This window comes from Electrophorus electricus, chromosome 12 (assembly GCF_013358815.1).
Source record: "Electrophorus electricus isolate fEleEle1 chromosome 12, fEleEle1.pri, whole genome shotgun sequence".
In the NCBI taxonomy this organism is placed as follows: domain Eukaryota; kingdom Metazoa; phylum Chordata; class Actinopteri; order Gymnotiformes; family Gymnotidae; genus Electrophorus; species Electrophorus electricus.
In genome coordinates, this window is record NC_049546.1 from 16822319 (window position 1) to 16842722 (window position 20404).

The 20404-nt window shown below is 44.1% G+C and overlaps 2 protein-coding genes across 3 annotated transcripts in view; one reads left to right on the top strand and one right to left on the bottom strand.

Moving 5' to 3' along the window:
- mrpl11 (mitochondrial ribosomal protein L11) overlaps positions 1–10064 on the top strand; it is a 33813-nt gene extending 23749 nt beyond the window's left edge. Inside the window, exons 3-6 of one of the 2 annotated variants that reach the window (XM_027013041.2) lie at positions 458–553; positions 5769–5862; positions 6615–6774; positions 9918–10064. In XM_027013041.2, coding sequence (XP_026868842.1) covers positions 458–553; positions 5769–5862; positions 6615–6774; positions 9918–10002 — 435 coding nt within the window. In that variant the 3' untranslated portion in view covers positions 10003–10064. Of the gene's footprint in view, positions 1–457; positions 554–5768; positions 5863–6614; positions 6775–8468; positions 8735–9917 lie in introns of those variants that run through there. The other variant, XM_027013040.2, reaches the window with a different exon arrangement.
- A 2671-nt stretch (positions 10065–12735) lies between these two features.
- npas4a (neuronal PAS domain protein 4a) lies at positions 12736–18866 on the bottom strand. The gene is made up of 8 exons (XM_027012969.2): positions 18404–18866; positions 17768–17931; positions 17528–17630; positions 17102–17402; positions 16886–16995; positions 16488–16623; positions 14617–16376; positions 12736–14503 (listed from the first exon to the last, which is right to left on the bottom strand). The coding sequence occupies exons 1-8, from the start codon at positions 18576–18578 to the stop codon at positions 14475–14477; spliced, it is 2778 nt and encodes a 925-aa protein (XP_026868770.2). The 5' UTR covers positions 18579–18866; the 3' UTR covers positions 12736–14474.
- Between the last annotated feature and the right edge of the window lie 1538 nt (positions 18867–20404).

The following is a 20404-nucleotide window of genomic DNA, read 5'->3' on the forward strand; positions in this document are numbered from 1 at the left end:
CAGGAGAAACGACACCCAGTACTCCCGTAAAGTGAGCCACACATATAGCGTGCTCTCTGGCTGATCCAGCATGGGCTCAGTCTCAAAAGCTTGATGACTAACACACGCACACGCACGCGCGCACGCACACATACACTTGGCTAAATAGGCTCTCCTCCAGGCTCGTAGTCTTGACACTAGCATGGGGAGCTGAGCATGCACAGGCCCTCGCAGTGCACCAATGAGTTATTGAATGATTGACACTTAGCATACAGCCCTTTAAATGGTCACTGGTATTCATCAAAGGAAATGTTGCTATGAATAGCAGCCTGATAAGTGTGTGCACACAGCTTTCTACTATATATATATATATATATATATAGATAGATAGATAGATAGATAGATAGATAGATAGATATAATGTGTGTGTGTGTTTGTTTGTTTGTTTATGAATCTGGCCGTCTGTTTGTTCTTCTAGAGGGGGATCCCGATTGGTGTGTTTTGTAAAGACTTCAATGAGAGAACAAAAGACCTTAAAGAAGGCATCCCTCTTCCCATCAAGATCTACGTCAAGGTAACATGAGTGGCCCTTTTTGGTTCAGTCACACGGTTAATTCCGTTCATTCCCTCTTACCAAGGCCACCCTTTACACTAGACAAAGGAGCAAATACAAATTACATTTATGCGTAGATGTTAAATCACTTATTCTTAAATATGTACGAATATATTTTCAAAATGCCTGTTATCTAGTAGCAGTTATGGTCAGTAATCTTGCAGGAGCAGCACCACTGGTCACAGTTATAATTCTGTTCCATTTTTTTTTTTTTTTTTTTATGCAATGATGGCTACAGCGTGGACAGGATGTGCTTCAAAGTGATTTCCTGAGTGCTGAGATGAAATAAAAATCAAAGTTATCTGAGCAGCGCAGAGAAATGCATAAAGAGGGAAGGTTTCGTTGATGTCGTGGCACTCCCGACATTTAACCAGTATTTTTCAGTCACTGGACATAATGTTAACGCTAAACTGGACATAATGCTAGCACTAAAGTCGCATAGATTCCCACTTTTCAATAAGTCATACTGGACAGCTTCCAAATGGCTTTTCATTATTTGCAGTGAGTCATTTTTAAAACTTGCCAATATTAATTTCATTACAGGTAATTGAAATGCGTGAGTTATAGAGACGTTACAGTGTTATTGCAAGATTTGAATCTATGTGTAATGGGCTTCCATTCCTGTTGTTCACAAAGGGTCCCAGAATCTCTAAACCAGCCTCTGCCCACTGTTGTGGTAGATTATCACTATTGATCTGTGTGAACTGACAGTCCTCGTTTATGCAGTTTTAACAAGTCATTTGGGATGCCCGTATAGGGTGCTGCCTTAGCCGCGTTACCGCAGCGACGTAAATGGTCTTAAGCGGCTCTTGGCAGCATGGCACTGGTGGTCGAACGGAAGCGCCGTCAACGCCGAATTCAGCGGGACTGCATCTGTGACTTTGACTATGACTTTGAAATTCAGCCGCCGCAGTGGTGCAGGGCGTCGAGGTTTCAGCAGCTGTCAGCTTGCCTGATCTTGTTTATTGTCCATACGTTTGCCAAAGACATTGTTAGCATTTCAGCTCCTGGAGTTAAACCTGTCCATGTACTCGGCTCAGTGATTTGTGGACTTTGTAGGCAACTGAAGGATTTGTCTCTGGGGCACATTAGAAGAGTTTTACCTGACACCTTCAATTTCTCGTTCCCTCTCTGTGCAGTCATTCCATCTCCTCTTCTCTCCCCATTTCTTACCCACCAGATAAAACTAAATGAGACCGGGTGTAGCCTGTCTTAATCTTTTAAATAAAGATGGATCCGTGGGCATTAGTACTGCTTGCAGAATCAATGCCAGTGCAGTAGGTTGAAAGCCCATTACAGAAGTTGTGAAGAATGTCTTTACATTGAACAGGGGTCATCGATGACTGATTGTAAAGCCTCTTGCATGACAATGTTAAGAAATTTAGTCCTGAAGGCAGGCATCAGTTTCAGTTTCTTCTGTTAGGCTTAAGTGCTCAAGTATTTATCTTGCATTGTAACCTTCTGTCCTCCTAAATCAACTGGAGGCATTTTAAAAGCAAACCCAGACATCGTGATCGAGTTTACTGACACGGCGATGGAGCCATCTACTCCTCCATGCATGCGTTTGCCTGGAGCAAAACCCAGAAAATGCTGTATTTTAAAACTAATGGGTTGTTGGTAGTGTTCTGCTGCAGTCAGAGTCTGGGGCTTCGAGCTAGGGCTACAGTTAGACCTTTGCAGCAGCACTGTCAACTTCGGGCTGAATCCCCTCACGGCAGCCTGTCGGCCCTGGCAGCCTGGAGGATGAACATGTCCCGCTCTGCTGTCTCTGCGGTGTTTGTGTTGCAGCATCGCTGCTCCCTGACCTAGCTGGGAGACGTTTTCAAAGAGACCAAGTGAGAACAGTCACTTTGCTACCGTTATGTATTCAGCTGCATTGCACTAGATTTAAAGGCACACATTGCAATTTTTACAGCACTGCAGTTCAATTTGCCAGACCCAAAGAATACTTTTGTAAGCTTTAGAAATTTCTAGAACCAACATGGTTTCTGGACCTGTCTAATGATGGAACAGAAATGTCACACTTCTCACTCACATAGCGAATCACAAAGATGGTAATTCTAAACATCACAAAAAGATATTTTTTTAAAAAAGCAAACATTTAAAAAAAAAAAAAAAAAAAAGGAATTGACAGTGGTTCTGCAAAGACAGCAGCCTTTAGAAAGCTAACCTTGAACTCTTCTCCCTAACTCAACATATTTCCAGAATATACTAAGTTCCTGTTTTATTAGAAACATTTACCTATTAGAGACACCTTGTACACAAGTAGACATTGGCTCGTTAATTGCAATGCAGAATGGTTGGCCAATTAAATTCCATGAGATAAATTACATTGACTTTTTATTATTGTATTTTATTTATTCATTTAATGTTTACAACATTTTTTTATTACCACCTTTGAACACTTATTAGTTGCTGTATTTAAAAAAAAAAAAAATTTAAATGAGTGCAGGTCGACTTAAGCAAACCAAGACAATGCAGGCAATAACGATGTTAAATAATTGTTCATTTAAACTCAGCAATTTTGTGTTTCATTTATTATTAAATTGTATTTTTTATAATATCCAAAAAATAATAACATATCGTCATTATATATCGGCTGCTCTAGTCTAATTATTGGCATCTGGTCCATATTGGTCAACCACTAATGCACAATTTGTGTTAGCCAGGACCACTTGTGGCTACTTTTGCATGGCAAATCAGCAGCTTGTTGCTCCAGCACACGTTACCATGCTACTACCATGTTGGCAACACTGTTGTATTAAGAATGGACCAACAACCATGCTGATCAATTATATCTTGTCAGCAGTGGTTCAGTGGTCAAGAATCTGACCTGTGATGAACAGAGTAGAAGCAGGCTCAAAGATTGTGGCGAAATGTAATCTATAGTGCCTGTAGGTGCAAGGAAGTAGTTTCTAAAGAGGTGGATGAGGAGCGTATGTGAAAGTGGTTCAAAACCTGGTTAAAATTTCCACATTAACTATTAGGTTAGTTCTATCCTATTCTCTCTTAAGGCTTTCAGTCATAACTATAATCGGTAAACTTCATTGTGTTTCTCTTCCTAGGCTAAGTTCAGAGCCTTCAATTTTCTTCTGTCCCTGTTATAAGGGAGTTCATTATTATAACAAACATTAAAAGCTTTTCTGTTTGATGTGACCATTATGCTTAAATATGCATGAGGTTGTGCCGTTCAGTTATAATGCACATTTTGCTGACAAAATATATGGGATTATTTTTCTAGTCCTCCAAGTGTGTTGAAAACTAGGCCAGCATTTTCACATTATGCATCCAACTCACGAATCTGGACTTCTCATCATGTTTTCATTGCTTAAATTATTTGAGCCTTTACAGCTAGCCGGTTAAAAGCAGTTTTTACACTTTGGGTCTTTAAACTCAGCCTGAAGAAGTCCTTGAATGTGCCCGAGTTTAATTTGGCGACTGTATAAATGCAAAAACCAATAATCAGTAACTCAACAAGAGGAAGGAGCGAACTGTTTTACTACATGTGCCAGTTTTGCTTTACCTGCTGGCCATGTGACTTTACGGCCTCGGTGAAGGCTGGTCACCAAGAACCAGGCACCACCTCTCTAATTGAGAACCATGATGGCTGAATTCAGTTTTACATACTGCACCACGTACTACCCCCACCTGCCGTTTCTTAGGGTACAGTCATGAATACTAAATTTATTCAAGGCAAAGAGCCTCTGGAATACAGGAAGATCTTCTAGGTGGTGGTGGTGGTTGTTGTTGTTGTTGTTATGCATTTGTGTTTTACTGCATGGGCCATTTCACACCTTGCTGGTATGAGGGACTTTGGCAGAACACCCTGTGCTGAGAAGATTTGCTGCTAGACCACATTTATTCTGTTTGGGCAGTATGACCGGTTCACAGGACCTCATAGAGCCTGGGGATACCATGGTGCTTGTATCCACCCTGATGGTCATAAAGAATATTTCACAGAGGTCCAACAAAAATGTTTTTGCATTATGCTTCCAGCAATGTTGTGCTGCCAACTTCACTATTGATTAGGGCCAAAGTTAGTCATTTTGTTTTATGTTGGGTAGGACTGGTCTAAAACTCAGCTGAAGGGTTACAATAGCATTGTAGCTGATGCCCTAAATTGCAAGTGATGCTTATTAAAAAAAAAAACAAAGTTAATGTGATTATGCAAACACAAGGCAAATATGTCGTTATATTGAGTTTCTCTGAGCTCTGTGGACTCAGTAAACAGCCTGCATTTAAACTGATCTGTAGCACTTTTCATTTCTGAGCACAGCAAAACTTCTAACCGAGTCATTTCACCTTGCTTGTGCCTTGAATGATGTGCCAGAAATCTGCTGCCAATCCAAACATGGCAAAGGGGGAAATCCTCATCAGGCTTAATGATAGTCAGTCTGCATTTCAAGGCATAGTTTAAAGTGATGGCCTTTTGCCCTCTGTGTTGAGCGAGAGATTAGCCCAGCCAGCCTCGCCTAAGCGGTGGCCAGAGTTCTGGGTGAGGGAATGTCTGGTTGATGGTGCTGCACAATACCAGCTTTAAGGTTTAGCCGGACGGCTGCGGCTATTTCGGCGGGCCCGTGTTGCCGGGTCAAACTCCCTGTGAAGTCCCGCTGGACCCATTAAGCTGTCTGCTGTGCTCTCATTGTCTTTGATCCTCTGTGTGACGCTTAATCCGCTCTGTAAAGCTTGTGTTGCAGAAAGCCAGACAGGGGCTGGGTGGGCTAGTGAGTGGGTGTGTGCGGCTCAGTTTTATCAGATACAGAGTCTGTGAAAGGCTGTCAGGGGCTGTGGATGCCAATTGGATTCTTGCAGGGTTCATAGCACTGGTGGAGGGAAAGGAATGTGGGCTCATCTTCCTACAGAGGCCAGTGTCACTAATAGCTAGAGGTTTCTGTGGAGAGACAGAAGCCTTGATTTTAGGGCAAGATAACAAGCCTTCCTTCTGAATGTGGATGCTTTTTTTATGCAGACCTGTATTCATTTAACATACAAGAGACATGCAAAAACAAAAATGCAGAATACTAAGTGTGTGTTTGAATAAAATATTTTATGACACCTGCTTTTGACTGTGTTTTCAGGCTATGCTAGATATTTCTTACTGCTACATTTCTCGAACTTACAATGGCCTCTTAAAGGAAGAAATCATGTTGAGTCAGTATCTCTCTCCTGCCTCCAGCCGGACAGGACCTATGACTTAAAGATTGGGCAGCCCACCGTGTCTTACTTCCTGAAACAGGCTGCAGGCATCGAGAAAGGTGCAAGCAAGACAGGTAAGGCAAGCGCACGTTACCCTACACTTCGCTCGGCAGCTCATTTGCACCGCTCAGTCCCAGGTTATGTTCCAGCTATGGACAGACCTGCCTCCATAGGCTGTTTGACTTCAGATTTCTTTTTCTTTTTTTTTTTTCTTTTTTTTTATCCTCCTTTGGATGATTTATTTGATGATATATTTATGGAAAATTCCTTTGCGGAAAGTGGGTGGAAAAGGGTCTGCGTGGATGAAAAGAGAATTATAGATTTTGCTTTATTTTCCCCCACATTCTGGTCCTTCTCAGTTATTCCCCCTTTTAACACCCACCCTTCACACCTTTTTCCCTACACACTCCTCTGAAGGTTTCCTGCTCACACTGTCTCACACTCTCACCTTCACGCCTGCACGCCCACCACCCCGCCTCTGCTCTCTGAATGAACGAGTGAATAAGGTTACACTCGCACAGTGCCATTCTCAGGGCCCAAGGACGCTTTACAGTCAACATGCAGCTTTTGCAACCAGTCACCACACCGGCATTGACTCTCTCTGCTGCCTCAAGTTCAAGTTCAAGTTCGGTTTATTCGTCACATACATAGTCATACACAGTATAATGTGCAGTGAAATGGTGGAGAGTGCTCTGTCCAAACTGAGGAAGAGAACCAGGGGTGCATAGAGAAAAAAATATATATATACAGATAAATATATATATATTCTCTCTGCCTCAGCCTCAGGTCTTCTTAGCAGCTGCACGATTTTTGACCCTCTTCCCAGGGCACGAGATAGCCGGGATGGTGTCCTTGCGGGCGGTGTACGAGATAGCGCAGGTCAAGGCGCAGGACGAATGTTTCCGGGTGCAGGACGCCTCTCTGCAGACGGTGGTGAAGAGCATCATCGGCTCAGCCAAGTCCCTTGGCATCCAAATTGTCAATGAGTAAGAACACATCATCAACCACTGGTCCCGAACCATAAACATGACATACAAGCCATTATATATAACATATACGATACATATGTGACATACAAGACATTATATACAACGTATGCAACACATATGCGACACACAATCCATTATATACAACGTATACAACACAAACGATATGCAAGACTAGATACACCAAACATACAAAATATATACAGCAAGTGGAGATGTTTTTAGTTTGTTTGTTTATTTAATAATTCATAACATCCATTTAAGCAAGCTGGAGTAGTACTGATGCAAAGGCTAAAAATCACAGGATTAAAACCACAATAAAACCCCAAGGCTTGCTTTCAAGTGGTCCTCGTCAAGCGTGGCGAAAATAGAGAAAGGGATTAAAGATTAACATTAAAAAATCCAATATTGTACAAAAAGCCAGTAAATAAACAGTAAATCAGAAAATTGGTATAAATCTGCATATATAAATTTGTATCCCCTTTTACATCTTGGATTTTACTTTCCTCTTATAATGTGAGATTCATGAAGAACTACTGAAGAAGCCTTACACATACGTTTACCTCCTCCTCTATCAGATTATTATAAACGATCTGCTGTCATGACCACTTGTTGATGACTGTACTCCAGCTGCTCCACTGCTGCCGGCTGCGTGTGTTTGGGTGGCAGCGAACATTCAGCCCACCAGCCCATTAGGTGCTACTAACTTGATGTGAACAACTTACTCCTCAGACTTAAGCCTTTGCTAAATAGAAAAGGCATACAAGTCTTGCTGATCGGATGCGGATGGGGTGTCTGTGTGTGGGTGGGTGGGTGGGTGGGGGGGGGGTTTAAATGAAGTAACGCTATGTTCAGACATGCAATGTACCCTTAATATTGCCATTAAAATTAAAATAGCATTTGCTTGATGCATGCTCACACATCTGCTGTTCCTCATGCATAACCTATATACTCCACACCACTTATCCGCAATCATCAAAACAGTGATAATGAATGTGCATAAATTGTAGTGCCATTTTTCCACACTGTCAGAGTACAACTTGAATTTATAAAATGGATCAAATGGATTTGTTTTTCAGGCTCAATTGGAATTTTCATCACTTCCTGTATGTGCAGCTTAGATTTAAACCAGACACACCTAGTTTAAAAATTCAACTCTATTTTTGTGTTTCTATAATCAGTGGTTAAATTAAGAAATCTCCAAGTTATGTAAAGCTTTACCTTTTTTTAAATCTCTATCCAGAGATGGCGTGGGAGAGTAGGTTTCCCTTTTTTTGTTACCTGACAAAGCTATTTTCAGTTAACTTGCTTACAACAACCGACAACCAGTTTTCAATGTCATTATGCCAGTGTGATTTATCAGCATTTGGACAGGTTACAAGGACAGGACCTCAATACAAAGGTGATTTGAGGCCTTGGGTCCCTCTCAAAGATAATATTGTTGTCCTGTGCCGAATGAACCATGTCACCACAACACAGGCAGCCAGTGTGCATGTGTGCATTTTATTTAAAAAAAAAAACCAAAAACGCCTGAAATATGCCTCTTCCAGCGTATTTCAGCGAACCGAAGAGAATTTTGAAATTCTAGTGTAACGCGGGTCTGTCTCTTTGTCTCTCTCATTTCTGTCACCTCCTCTTCCTGTGGTATGTCATTACTGTTCTTCCCCTCTGCTCTCCTGTCACTGCTCTGTCAGCCTGTCACCACAGGAGTATGGGGAGTTCCTCCAAGAGCGCGAGGAGAGGCTGAAGGAAGAAGCCGCCTCCATCGCAGAGGAGCCCGCTGGGAAGAAGACATGAAAGGGGAAAAATAAGCACACCGGATGTGCCGACTTCCTGTACTTGTGGAACTACCTGTCAGCACTGCCTTGCAGTCTTCCGAAACATCTTATTTCTGGATGAATGGAATTACACACTGTCTGTCTTTGGTCATAAAATACACTTGTTTTACACCCTGAACTGATTTCTTGGTGGTTATGCAGCCTCATTTTTTTAATTCTCTCTTGCTCGCTCTCATTCTTTCTCTCACTCATCCCCTCTCTCGGTTTCTGTCTCTCCGGTGTTTCTATCTGTCTTGCTTGTTCACTCAAGCACTTCCACTTTGTTCTTTTTCTATCTGTCTCCATCCTGTGCTTGCCGTTTCATTTGAATTCATGTACTTGAACAATGCTTCAGAAAGCTCAAATCTGACCTGAAAGAAATTACTTTTGCAGCTAGCACCTGTCTGATGGCTAAACACCATTTTAACAATATGTAGTGTCAAGACAATAGAGTCATCAGTCACGGAACATCTTTGCTGGGATTGTATGGGCTTTGTGAATAAGTAGTATAAAAAAGTTCATAAAAGTCAGTAGAAGTGGGTATGACTGCACTGCAGGTGTCTTGTCAGAAGTGAAGGTTGGAGTAACATAAAGGAAGGGTTGTTTCTGTTTGATAACAAAAGAGATTGCAGTGGTTCATTGGATCACCTCCATCCCACCTCTGTTGACTGACAGCTTGAATATGTTCAATATTGGTATCTGAAGCCCCTAAACGAGTAGCTACCTTCCCAAATTCCTTGAAATGGAGCAAGGAGGGATCAGTCATCCCTGGCCATTTCAAGGAACCTTGAAGCCAGTGACTGTTTGGCAGGTGTCATATTTTTTCTCTGCCTCCCTGTGGATGTGATGGGCAAGAAGACTGGTATGACTGGTCAGAAAAATATTAGCATGAGATTCATGACCATTGATGGCCATTCTATGAGGCAGAATTGCTGAACAGGGCAGTCTCATTGACATGCATTACCTAGCTTCCTGTGAGCTTCTGTTTTCCCTTTGGGAAGGCTTTGTGTCTCAAAAGCTTGCAGTGTTTGCAAACCTGAAGCTTTGCAAAACAAAATGAATAATACGGACACCATTTTAAATCACTACGATATTCACAGAAAATATGTTCTTCGGGGAAATATGTTGGATTTCATCCCTTTCCTTGAAGGTGATTCCCCCAGTAAACACGCAATGCATTTTATTCCCACCCACAACAGATTTTGTTGTTTCCTTGGTTTCTTGTTCCCTTTAGGACCCCAGGAGATCTGTCAGTTTTCTGCCTGCCTGCACAGTTTGTGATAGCCTTCCTCTAACTTTTCATTAATCGTCTCTTTATGATCACAGGACCTCTGTGAGGTGGATATCTTTGGGTAGCAGACTATTCTCAACTCAGCCACGACCCACCACCATACCACTACCACGGCGATGAAGTCCATGGGTTGGGAAGGGTCTATCGTCAAGATAATATTTGAGAATAAAGAATGAAACGCAGAGGATTAATTTTATGTATGTCCTTTCTTCCTCGGGAGAAGGGTATGATCATGTGAAACGGCCACAAGGTGGCACTGCACAAGCCAAGAGTTTTGGATAATCTATATGCTGAGGAAATATTAGGCATTATACTAAGTAGGCCTGTACTGAGTTTAACGTCTCTAAATACAAAAAAAAGTCAATTGATTCGATGTTCTATTCATTCGCTGTGTTATTACATACCGTTAACTGCATGAATAATGGAGGATACTAAGTCACCCGTGAATAACCAGAACCTTGGCGTTAGGTTACTTCCCCGCATTTAAGGTTCGAATGGTTGATGCTCGCAACATAACTCGTTAGTAAACAAATACGTCAAATGTGACACGCGCAGTTTTTCACCATTTCGGACGATCAAAGTGAATCGTGAACACGTCGGACACTTGGTGCTGGATATGTCTGGAAAATATTGTAGGCAGACGCTTTCGTGCCAGCTATCCTTATTCCCCGCTAACTTAAAAACTCACGCAAGATAATGAAATATACAGAGATTTATGCCATGTACGTGATCTGTACAGAGCCACGTCTAAGCATACCATTAACACCCACTGGTAGCAAAGAAGAGCTCGCCATCTAGCTTATATTGTCTACCATAGACTAGGTTATCAACATGATGAACCAAGATGTCTGGTGGTGTTTTATATCAGCATTGCTGTTGGCCGTTGCGTTGCGTTCACGGTTTGGTATAAGGAGCAGATATCTATCATTACACCCAGTTTAAAGGAGGTGGCCGTTTTGATGCTGAACGTGAGTATTGCATTCTCGATGGGCCTCTACGCACCTGAAGGAATTTGGCCAACATGCCACGTTCTTGCTATTTCACACATATCGAAGTACAGAAATGTTTGGGAGCACTTCTGCACCCATCGATCGTTTGTGGCTGTCTCGGTGTGTAGCTGCATAATTAGTACATTTAAGTCTATTTATTAGATACACATACTCCATGAGGATGAAACAGGACATTATACTGTGGATCTTTAGTTCTAAATCATTACAAAGATGATATAAAATCTAACCTAAATGCTGCTAAAAGAATGTCAAAAGGAACAATTGATTTAAGATCATGGGGTCAGGTTTATATTTCTAATAAGATGCCTTTTGTCCGGATGCCAACAGGAAGTGACTGAACTGTCCCTCAAATGGTAGCAGGTGTACTAGAGGGCAGGCTTTTTTGGTCTCTTACGTAAATGAGATGTAATCAAGTATCATAGCAGGGTAGCAAACACTCGAAATTAAGTTGATTTAACTGATAATTTATCAGTTATGTTTTATCATTTAAAAGATAATTTATCAAACGTATTAAATGGGGTTAATAAATATTGTCCTGGGTGATTGTTGCTAAACAACATCCCTGCATGTGCATCTGTTCAAGTTTGTTTTGATGAATACCATTCCACACTTATTTGCGTGTTCGCGTTTTTCCACCAGGGGGCAACCACTCTCTTCCAATGTTACACAAAAGGAACACGTCAAAAGCAAAGACAAGTATATGTCTTGGTAGGGCTGCTGTAGTATTGAGGGAACTTACAACTGAGAGGAGATTTGCCCCCAACGATTTTGATAAGCCTTAGTGTCAGGACTTCTCTCGTGTCGCAGCACTTGTGTGGTTTTTTGTTTTTGTTTGTTTTGGGTTTTTTTTTTTTACACTATTTAGTGGTTGAAATGCTGTCGTTATATTGTATGATATTTAAGATTTAGATATCACTTTCACAGCGATATTTTTAGTCTTTTCCTATTTGAGTAAAAATCAGTGTTACACTGTAAATTTTAATCGTACTAATCGTACATGTAAACTGCATCAGGCCGCTGTTTGTTTGTGTGACACGGTAGAACTTAACTTTCTGTGCCATAGGGTGGCGTCAGAGAGCTAAACTAGGTTTCTGTGGTGTTAGGCTTGTTTTCTCTCCACCATATGTCCTCATGTACAACTGAGGCTGGAACAAAATGTCCGGTCCCTTTGTCTCAGTTGCTTAGTTAGATCCTGTTCCTTGTTCAATTCCTGAAGACACATGCAGGCGAGGGAGAAAGACAGGACGCGGGAGGGAAGCAAAACATGCTATGGGAGAGGTCGTTTCATTCTAGGCTTGATGAAACTAAGGCCTTTCACTGGGAAACTGGGGTACATTAATGAGGTTTGTTTAAATGCCTTACTGGTGTCCTTGTGCATCATGACTGTTAGCTTTCTCTACCTCCCTCTCTCTTACTCGCTCTCTCCTTATTGGGAAAGTGGTGCCCCATAGCAGGAAAGTCCATATATGGAATCCAACGGTACTGTCGTCGTGTGACGTCTGCACAGCAGGTACGTTCAGTGTGGGCTGCTGAGGAGAGAGAGAGAGAGAGAAGCAGGAGGGGGAGGGCCTCATGCACGCGCACGTGGCATCCGGCGCACGAGTGCGTGTACGCGAGCCCCTCCGTGTCAAGCGTGTGCGTCACTCTGAGTCAGACAGTGTCTCATCATGAGTGTGCGTCAGTGCTGTTGCTGAGCAGTCTGTGCACCGGGGGGGGCGGCGGCACAGGAAGAAGGGACGCAAGGATGGGAACGAGAGGGAACCGGAGCAAAGAGTGGATGACGGAGAGCGGGGGGGGGGGGGGCGCTCAGAGAGACTGAAGACGATGACGCGAGAGGCACATGCAGCTTTAAGTGCACTTTAATATAAATGCATTTGTTTTTGACATCCAAATACACTTATCAGCGACACAAAAGAACACTGATCCACAATGTCCATTCTTCATAGATAGCATTATGTCAAGTATGTTTTTGTCATATACCATAAAAATGTCTCTGATATGTACAGATATCGGCTCTGTTCATACAAATGTACAAATGTGTACATCCTATTACCATACTGGAACTTTAGCACCTGCCTATCTAGAGGCATGTGCTCCAAGCTTCCATTCTGTATAACAGCACGCAAACAATATAATACTTTTTTAACTTAGCATGTAAATAGGTAGAATGTAGGAATCAATCCTTTACTTGACCGTAGACAACTCTACGTTAGCATGTCAACACAATGGGAATAGAACCATTCTCAACCCGTGTCGACTGGTAACTGAATAGAAATAGTATCACATCCCTATTGTCCGTTTCATTTTTTAAAACAAAACTTCACTTGTTCTTTTTTTTTTTTTGTGTGTGTGTGTGGATTTTTTAACCCCTCTCAAAAAAGAAGAATTGGCCATTCACACAGTTGTGCTCACCACTCCACACCGCACACAGTGAAGTTACGATGTCATCGTGGTATTCGCTGTATAAAAATGGCGCCTGGCTGGATTCAGCACACTTCGGCTCTGCCAAGCACACGAGAGGAACAGCAGATCACAGGCATTGCAAATATCGATGCCGCAAAGAAGTCCATTGTGTTTGTGTCTGGCTTTGCTCACACAAATGGCTGATCGAGGAGCCATTTAACCCTGGCTGGCCAAAGAGGCAGTCCAGTCAAGTTTATGTGCAATCCCACACAGTTTTCTGTTCTTCTCATTGTCAGCTAGTAGTTTCGTCTCCTGATTGCATCTGCTGGACCAGTTGAAATAGTGTCGAAAACCTTGACTTGTCTTGCACACAAACTGGGATTTGTTCACAGATTAAAGAAACATTTGCACAGCACACTGATACACAGATTTGGAAAAACAAAACTCTAGAAATGGCAGCCATAGACCCAAAGCTCAATGTGTTCTGGATTTTTAATGTTTAGTAGTGCTGTTGGTATTACTGTTTCCAATTAATAGATACACCATTAAAAAGGAATATAATATAGATAAGGAGATCACGGAAGGAACTGAGTACTACTAAGTCCTTGCAGCCTGTAGGAAAGTCCAGTTTTAGTGCTGCACAGTTAAGTTCATTCTCCACACTTTGGGCTTTGTGTGTATGTTGCTGCCATCACAAGCATTGAGCTGTAAGCTGGCTGATTGTTATCTTATTGAGATACGAAGGTAGTTTTGTTTCTCCCTTCATGTCAAGAGTTCACAACAGAGTTATTTTCACTACGAGTGAATACAAATGCAAGTCTGTAAGTCGAGTTGCGCTTACAAAGTCAGAGATCTTAGTCTCCAATAAAAGCTCATGTTACAGTAAAGCAGAGAATAAAACTGACCTCCAAGTCTTCACAACTTGGTTCGCACACAGCTAGTATATTGCATCATTGTTGTGATGTTGCACCATTATTGACATAAAAAGTTATGGATAAATACATGAACAAAATATGAATAATTGTTTTCTCAGTGGATATGAGGAAGTTTTAAGTGTTTTTGGCTTTATATACATTATGTATATATTTATACAATTAGATCATCTTCACTTTTCAGTAAAAGTAGCTCCATGAAATATGACAATATGCCATACTTAATGAAGTAAGTCACAGACTTATTTTAGAACGGAGGATCACTTCCACTCCCATCTGAAAGAAAATGAGAAAGAGCAAAAAATAGAGAGTTAGTAAATATTTCTAGCATGTTATAGAGGTCCAAGTAAATGCTAAAGACAGCAGGTGACCAGAAAAACTGCCCGTACCTTTGCGGAAGCACTGTTGCGGCAGGTGACTTTGGAGTTGATACAACTCAGGTTGTTGCCCCAGGCCAGGGGTGATCGAGGCACCTGCCCCAAACATGGGTTCCAGGGCGGCCAGCTCCTCGAGGAGGGACTGGGCGCAAGGCAGGCCACATGATGCGGGGCTGGCGGGCGAGGAGGCAGGTGCTGGAGAGACGAGCGAGGCAGTCAGGTGCAGCGGGGATGCTGGGATACCGGTGGACACTGGCGATGACACTGCCTCTGTCTCCATGGCAACTTCACCTGCCAACTTGACGTCCGCCATGTCGCCTGCGTCTACCGGCGACATTGTGGCCCCGCACCCGGCCGCGTGGTTACAGCGCGCCGATTGGACGCTACAGAAGTGGCCGGCACTCACGACAGAAACCCCGTCGAAGTGCAGGGTTGGGCGCCAGCACTCAGGAGTCAATGGGGAAGAGGGAGCACTGGAGGGAGAGGAAGGGGTGGGAGAGAGCGAAGGTGAGGAGAGGTCTTGAAGGAGGGACTCTAAGACACTCTCTTCAAACAGAGAGTCGTCGTCTGGGAAGAGGGGCAGGTCCAGGCCTCTCCAGGATTTAACTGGGTAAAATTCACCCAGACGTGGGACTGTCTCCAGCCCCTCTGAGTCCAAGGAAGGAGACGGAGATTGGGGAGAAATGGAAGAGGGCAACAGCTTGGAGAGGAGAGGGTCTAGGTAGAACCCTTCGGCTAGCGTACTTATGTGCTGGGCTAAAAGGGAGATCTCTGTTCTGTCTTTTTCTCTCTCCCGCTCTAGGGTAAAGAAAGACAGGTTGGACTGTTTTCCAGGTGAGGCTTCAGGTGTGAGTAGGCCTTCAGGTGGATATGGGAGCGGCCCATGGGGGACATCAACATAGAGTGGACCCCGAACCTCAGGCAGAGTCATGACAGTGCAGTCTCCATCTCCGGGACTGTCTGGAGTCGGAGGAAGCTTCTCATACAATGCACCACTGCAAGGTTCCACAGGAAAAAGAATCTCTGTGGATGGAGCTGGCAGAGTGAGAGGCAGCAAGGTGGAGAGTGTGGTAGTAGGTGGAGCAGGGCTGCCTTGAGGATTTGATGGAGCAGATGGAGACAAAGAGGGAGCTGCTGTCGTCGTAACCGTTGCGGTAGGGACAAGTGGCGGTGGCGTGGTGGCACCAGTGGGATCAAAGCTGAAGAGTGGCTCCCCAAAGGGAAAGCTGCTGCTCCCTAGCTGTGGTGTATATGGAGGGGTGCACACAAACTCCTTGGTCTGCTGGGACTGGGAGGTAGGTACAGGTGGTAGTGGAAGGGGCAGTGCAGGTAATGGGGGGTCTACCTGGAAAGCAGGGGGCAGTAGAATGTTCTGGGTGAGGAAGTCCAAGTCTGACACAGTTGCGACTGTATCAGGGGAAGAAGCGGCTGAAGGCCTGTCCACAGGCTCGCTAGGTGGTTGCTGGAAGAAGGTCTCCTCCTCCAAGGAGGAGAGACTGGAGCGTGGACCACTCTCCAGTGGCATGGGTTCCATGGCAGAGCTGCCAGCTTGCTCTTCTGTGGAGCCAGCGCTGCAAACTGCCGTGCTAAAGTCAAATGACTGAGCCGAGAGACCACTGCTCCCAGGCGTGAACACTTGGTCTGGGCTAGAGAGCGTTTCAGGACTTTGCAAGCTCAGAGTCTCCTGTTGGGAGGTGCTGGTGCTCAACACCCCAGAGAGCTGGGTCTCTTCAGAGCTTAGCTGCTGCCTCACAGACCAGGCCTCGGACTCACTATGGCATAGAGAAGAAAGTAAGAGGTTAATGATTTCCTCACCTTTTTTGAGTTCCATAGTCACAGGTGCAGAGTGATCTGCTTGTTACTGTATCAGATTTGTGCTTTACCTGATGATGTAATTGTTACTGCTGATAGGATTCTCGCCTGTTTCCAGCTGCAAGACCATATACAGCCAAACCCACGAGTGATCTGAAGCCTCCACACGAACCACCATCTCAGCCCTGCCTTCTCCTCCCTCTCTCACTGCGTGGGAAAATGAGGAAGAACGGCCCAACTCAAGACACGTTCCACCAAGCATGAGGCTTTGAGTCATGCAACATCTCTGTAGGTGTTCTGATGTACTCAGCTGCTACAGATATGTGTGGTAAGGAGCTGTTCATAGGAAGTGTCAAGGCAGTGATAGGGAGAGGTTTGTGAAAGATGTTACTGTATAGTCCCACTGTCCTGAACTGAGCTACTGTGCTTGAGTGAGACTTTTCAGTCAGTCAGGAGAAGGGACACTCACACAGGCTACAGTGCTGAGTTGAAGCATGTGTAAGGTCCTGTGGATGTAGAAGGCTATACCAGGAGCGAGAGCATAGAGTCGCCACGTCCATGCCAAGGTAAACACTCACACTGCAAGAGAACAAAATACTTCTGTTGAGACACTATAATCTACCAAACATGGATCACATCAGTGCCCAGTAGGCTTAACGGGGAGCCTGGTGAACATTAGCCTCACCTGTCCTGTGCTTCCTGGAGTCTCATGTCACGACTGTGCTGGGAGCGGAAACATGGAAGGAGGAAACTGCTCTCCAAGGACAGTGGCAAAGGTTGTTCTGCGGCAGTGCCAGGTCGAGGTGGGTGGGGCTCAAGAGGTGCGCAGAAGCAAACCCACACGGGGTTGGAAGTCCAGTAGGTTCCTGGAGAGGCTTGGTCCGGCGGTGGTGACAGACAGCGAGCCCGAATAAGAACAAGCTTATTGCCAGCACTCTGCCTGCGCACTGACTTGGAAGTGTTGAAACGGCAGCGGAACAATCGATCTAGAAGATGGTTGGGAGAAGATGGTTGGGAGAAGATGGTTGGCAAAAGAACACCTGCATTCCATGCATGAACAATTGAATCATGCTCAGATATTGAGGAATGTGTGGACATACAGGCATCTTACCTGTGTCAGGTGAAGTAGGAGGCACCAGGTTACTTCTCATGATAAAGTGGTCTGTAGGGTCTATTATGTCAAACACACTGTCCCCTTGAGCGACCAAATCTACCTGTAAATTTAACCAGAATGTCGCATGAGGAGAGGGCTTCTCATTCCACCTCATAGAGTTTCTGACATAAGTAGCATAAGAGCATATGTGAGGGTGCATAATAATGAGAATATCTGTCATCTGCCTGTCTAACTCACCATTGAGTGTCCGAGGTGCTCAGAGACACTGTCCGACAGGTAAAGGAGCTTTCCCTCCGCAGTCAGTAACATCAGAAATCCTGGCATCGCTTGCACGAACTCCGAGAGCTCGTGAAATGAGAGGAATCTCGCGCTTTCCTCAATACCACTAGCTGCAGCTACATCTGAAAGAATTGATGATCAGACAATGAAAAAAAAAACATGCAGTGTTTCTCCTGACATACCACAAGTGCATTTTAAATGTAGTCTGTTCACGCGCCATCGCTCGGTTCGTTTTCAGAACCATGGACAGCACCTGGGTTTTTCAGCACTGCGCAGAGCAACTCGCAAGTTTTGGAAGGCTATACAGCATGACGTTCTTTTCAGATACACATTTTTAAAAAGTGTCATATTTACCAATAATGTAATCATTTATTTAAATTCAACAAATTCAAAAAGTCATGTAACGAGATCCACCTGTTGCCATAGCTCGCTTAGTGTGCAGCTCGTGCCGAAACAGCGAGCGTGGATATCATATCTCAAAACGCTACAAAATTCTAGTATTCCTCCGTTCAAAATGCATAACGATGAAACGACTATAGGTAACAATAATAGCAGAACTGATATACAATGCATAATGAAGATAAGTCAACTTACCTTGATAGAAGAAGACGGATTTTCTTGTGTACATGCAAGCAAGGGACATGATGTGTAGATAGGAAAGGCGAGCCTTGTCCGCTTCGGAGATGGGCAACAAGTCTCTGAGGTTCCTTATCTCTGCGTTTATCTGGTCCCTTCGAGCTTTCGAAGCTCCTTTTGTGGAACGATACATTGTAGTCGGTAACTGAGGGGAAGCTAAATAGTAACAGTAAAGTTGTGTTCACTGCGGCGTGATTAAGGAAAGCGTAGATCTCTTTCCTTGAATGTGGACGGAGAGTCGAACTCTGTCACAGTACGTTCAATGAAGTGTCATCTCCGCACATGTCCAGAGTCAGGCTTCGCTCCTTTCTTCTGCCTCTCCCGGGTTTTCCTCTTCGGTTCCGCCACAGCGCCTGGCTCAGTTGCGGACCGGAGGCTGGATGGATTTCTCCTCCGGGTCGGAGTTTTAGTCTGTCGGCTGTTGTTGGAGCCGCCTCTCACCCAGATGTCTGCAGCCCGTAAATCTGGTGGAGTTACTCTGCTCGCAGGTAACTTATATAGGCTGGGACTCCGCTGGTGTAGGGGGGGGGTCCCAACGCGCCAACACCGACATAAAAAAGAGAGAGGAGGGGGAAGTAGAACGGAGGGGGGCTAGGTGATTTTATGTGTCTCAAATCAATGTTCTCAACGCTGAAACTCATTCCTCTCACCCCTCCCAACCTTTCTACTCTGACTCTGACTCTGCTACGACGTCAGCATCCCCTCTCCCCGTTGATGACGTGGGCTTGAAATCGGGAGCTCCGGCGACGCAAAAAGCCCGATTTGGACAAAACCGAGCAATGGGCGGAGTCAGCGTGTAAAACGTAGACGGAGTCACCGGGCTCCGGTGTACGGGGGGGGGAGGGGGGGAGGGGGGTCCTGTGACTGAGCTGCATACAAACTAGTTGGGCTACATATGTCTTGCTGTTTCCGAATCTTCAGCCGTTTCATTTTTAATGTATCTCTACTCCATAACTGCAACGTTCAGATATGACTGAGAACATGATTGCAATTTTCCTTCATTGCATGTTTGGAGATATTCGCAGACAGCTGCCTTATGAATGCATAGATCATTTCGTGATTTCTATGTATTTCTGATCGTATCTTTTCACCTAAGCAAATCCACGTACTTTGCACACTCGCTGTAAATTAGGAGCAATGCATTCGGGGGAAAGAGGAGGAATCCCTCACAGACGATCCTAGTGGTAGACTTAATTAAACTGCTCTTGATGCGAAAAAAAAGTGAACCCCAAATGGAATCAGATGATATCGCCAAGCACAATAACATTATCTTTTACACAAAATCTTGCTCTCTACCCTTATAAGGAAAAAGAGCGACGAACGGAGGGGAATATAGTTGATCTAAGCTCTGTCCAATTAGAAGGTGCGCGCAAAGCGACGCTCTGGGAAGTAGCCAATGGGTCCCTCTAAACGTGGCAGCGCTAGTAGTTAATAGTGTAGAGCATGATTGGTTACTTGACGGTGAACTTGAGACGTTCCTGATCGCTGTAGTAGTATGCAGAAGTCAAATTAGGCCGAGTACTGATGGATGTTCGCTGCACTGATATGACATGTCGGTTCTATGGCCGATGGCGATCTCACAGGGAATATTTCCTAGTCATCGACTCAACCAACAGTAGTTAATTAATGTCCGTGCACGGGCTCGATAGGCGTATCTTTTTAGCATGTTTCATTATCTCTGCCCTGCATAGCCATTGTTGCCCAGAATACCAGACAAACCAGCATGTAAGTAAACATCAGTCGTGTAAAAGGCGAAAAAATCCTACCATTCTATATGAATAGAATTCAAAATGAGCATCAGCCACCTTTAAGCGATCTATATTTGGGAACTTAGAGTGACTCTGTGGTCTTTCCTTTAGTTAAACTGCTTTCCAGAAAGCCTCGTGCGGTGCAAAATTACGTGTCGCACGAGAAAGTCAGGTGTTGCATAAAGACTGCAGGTTACTATTTAATCTTCAT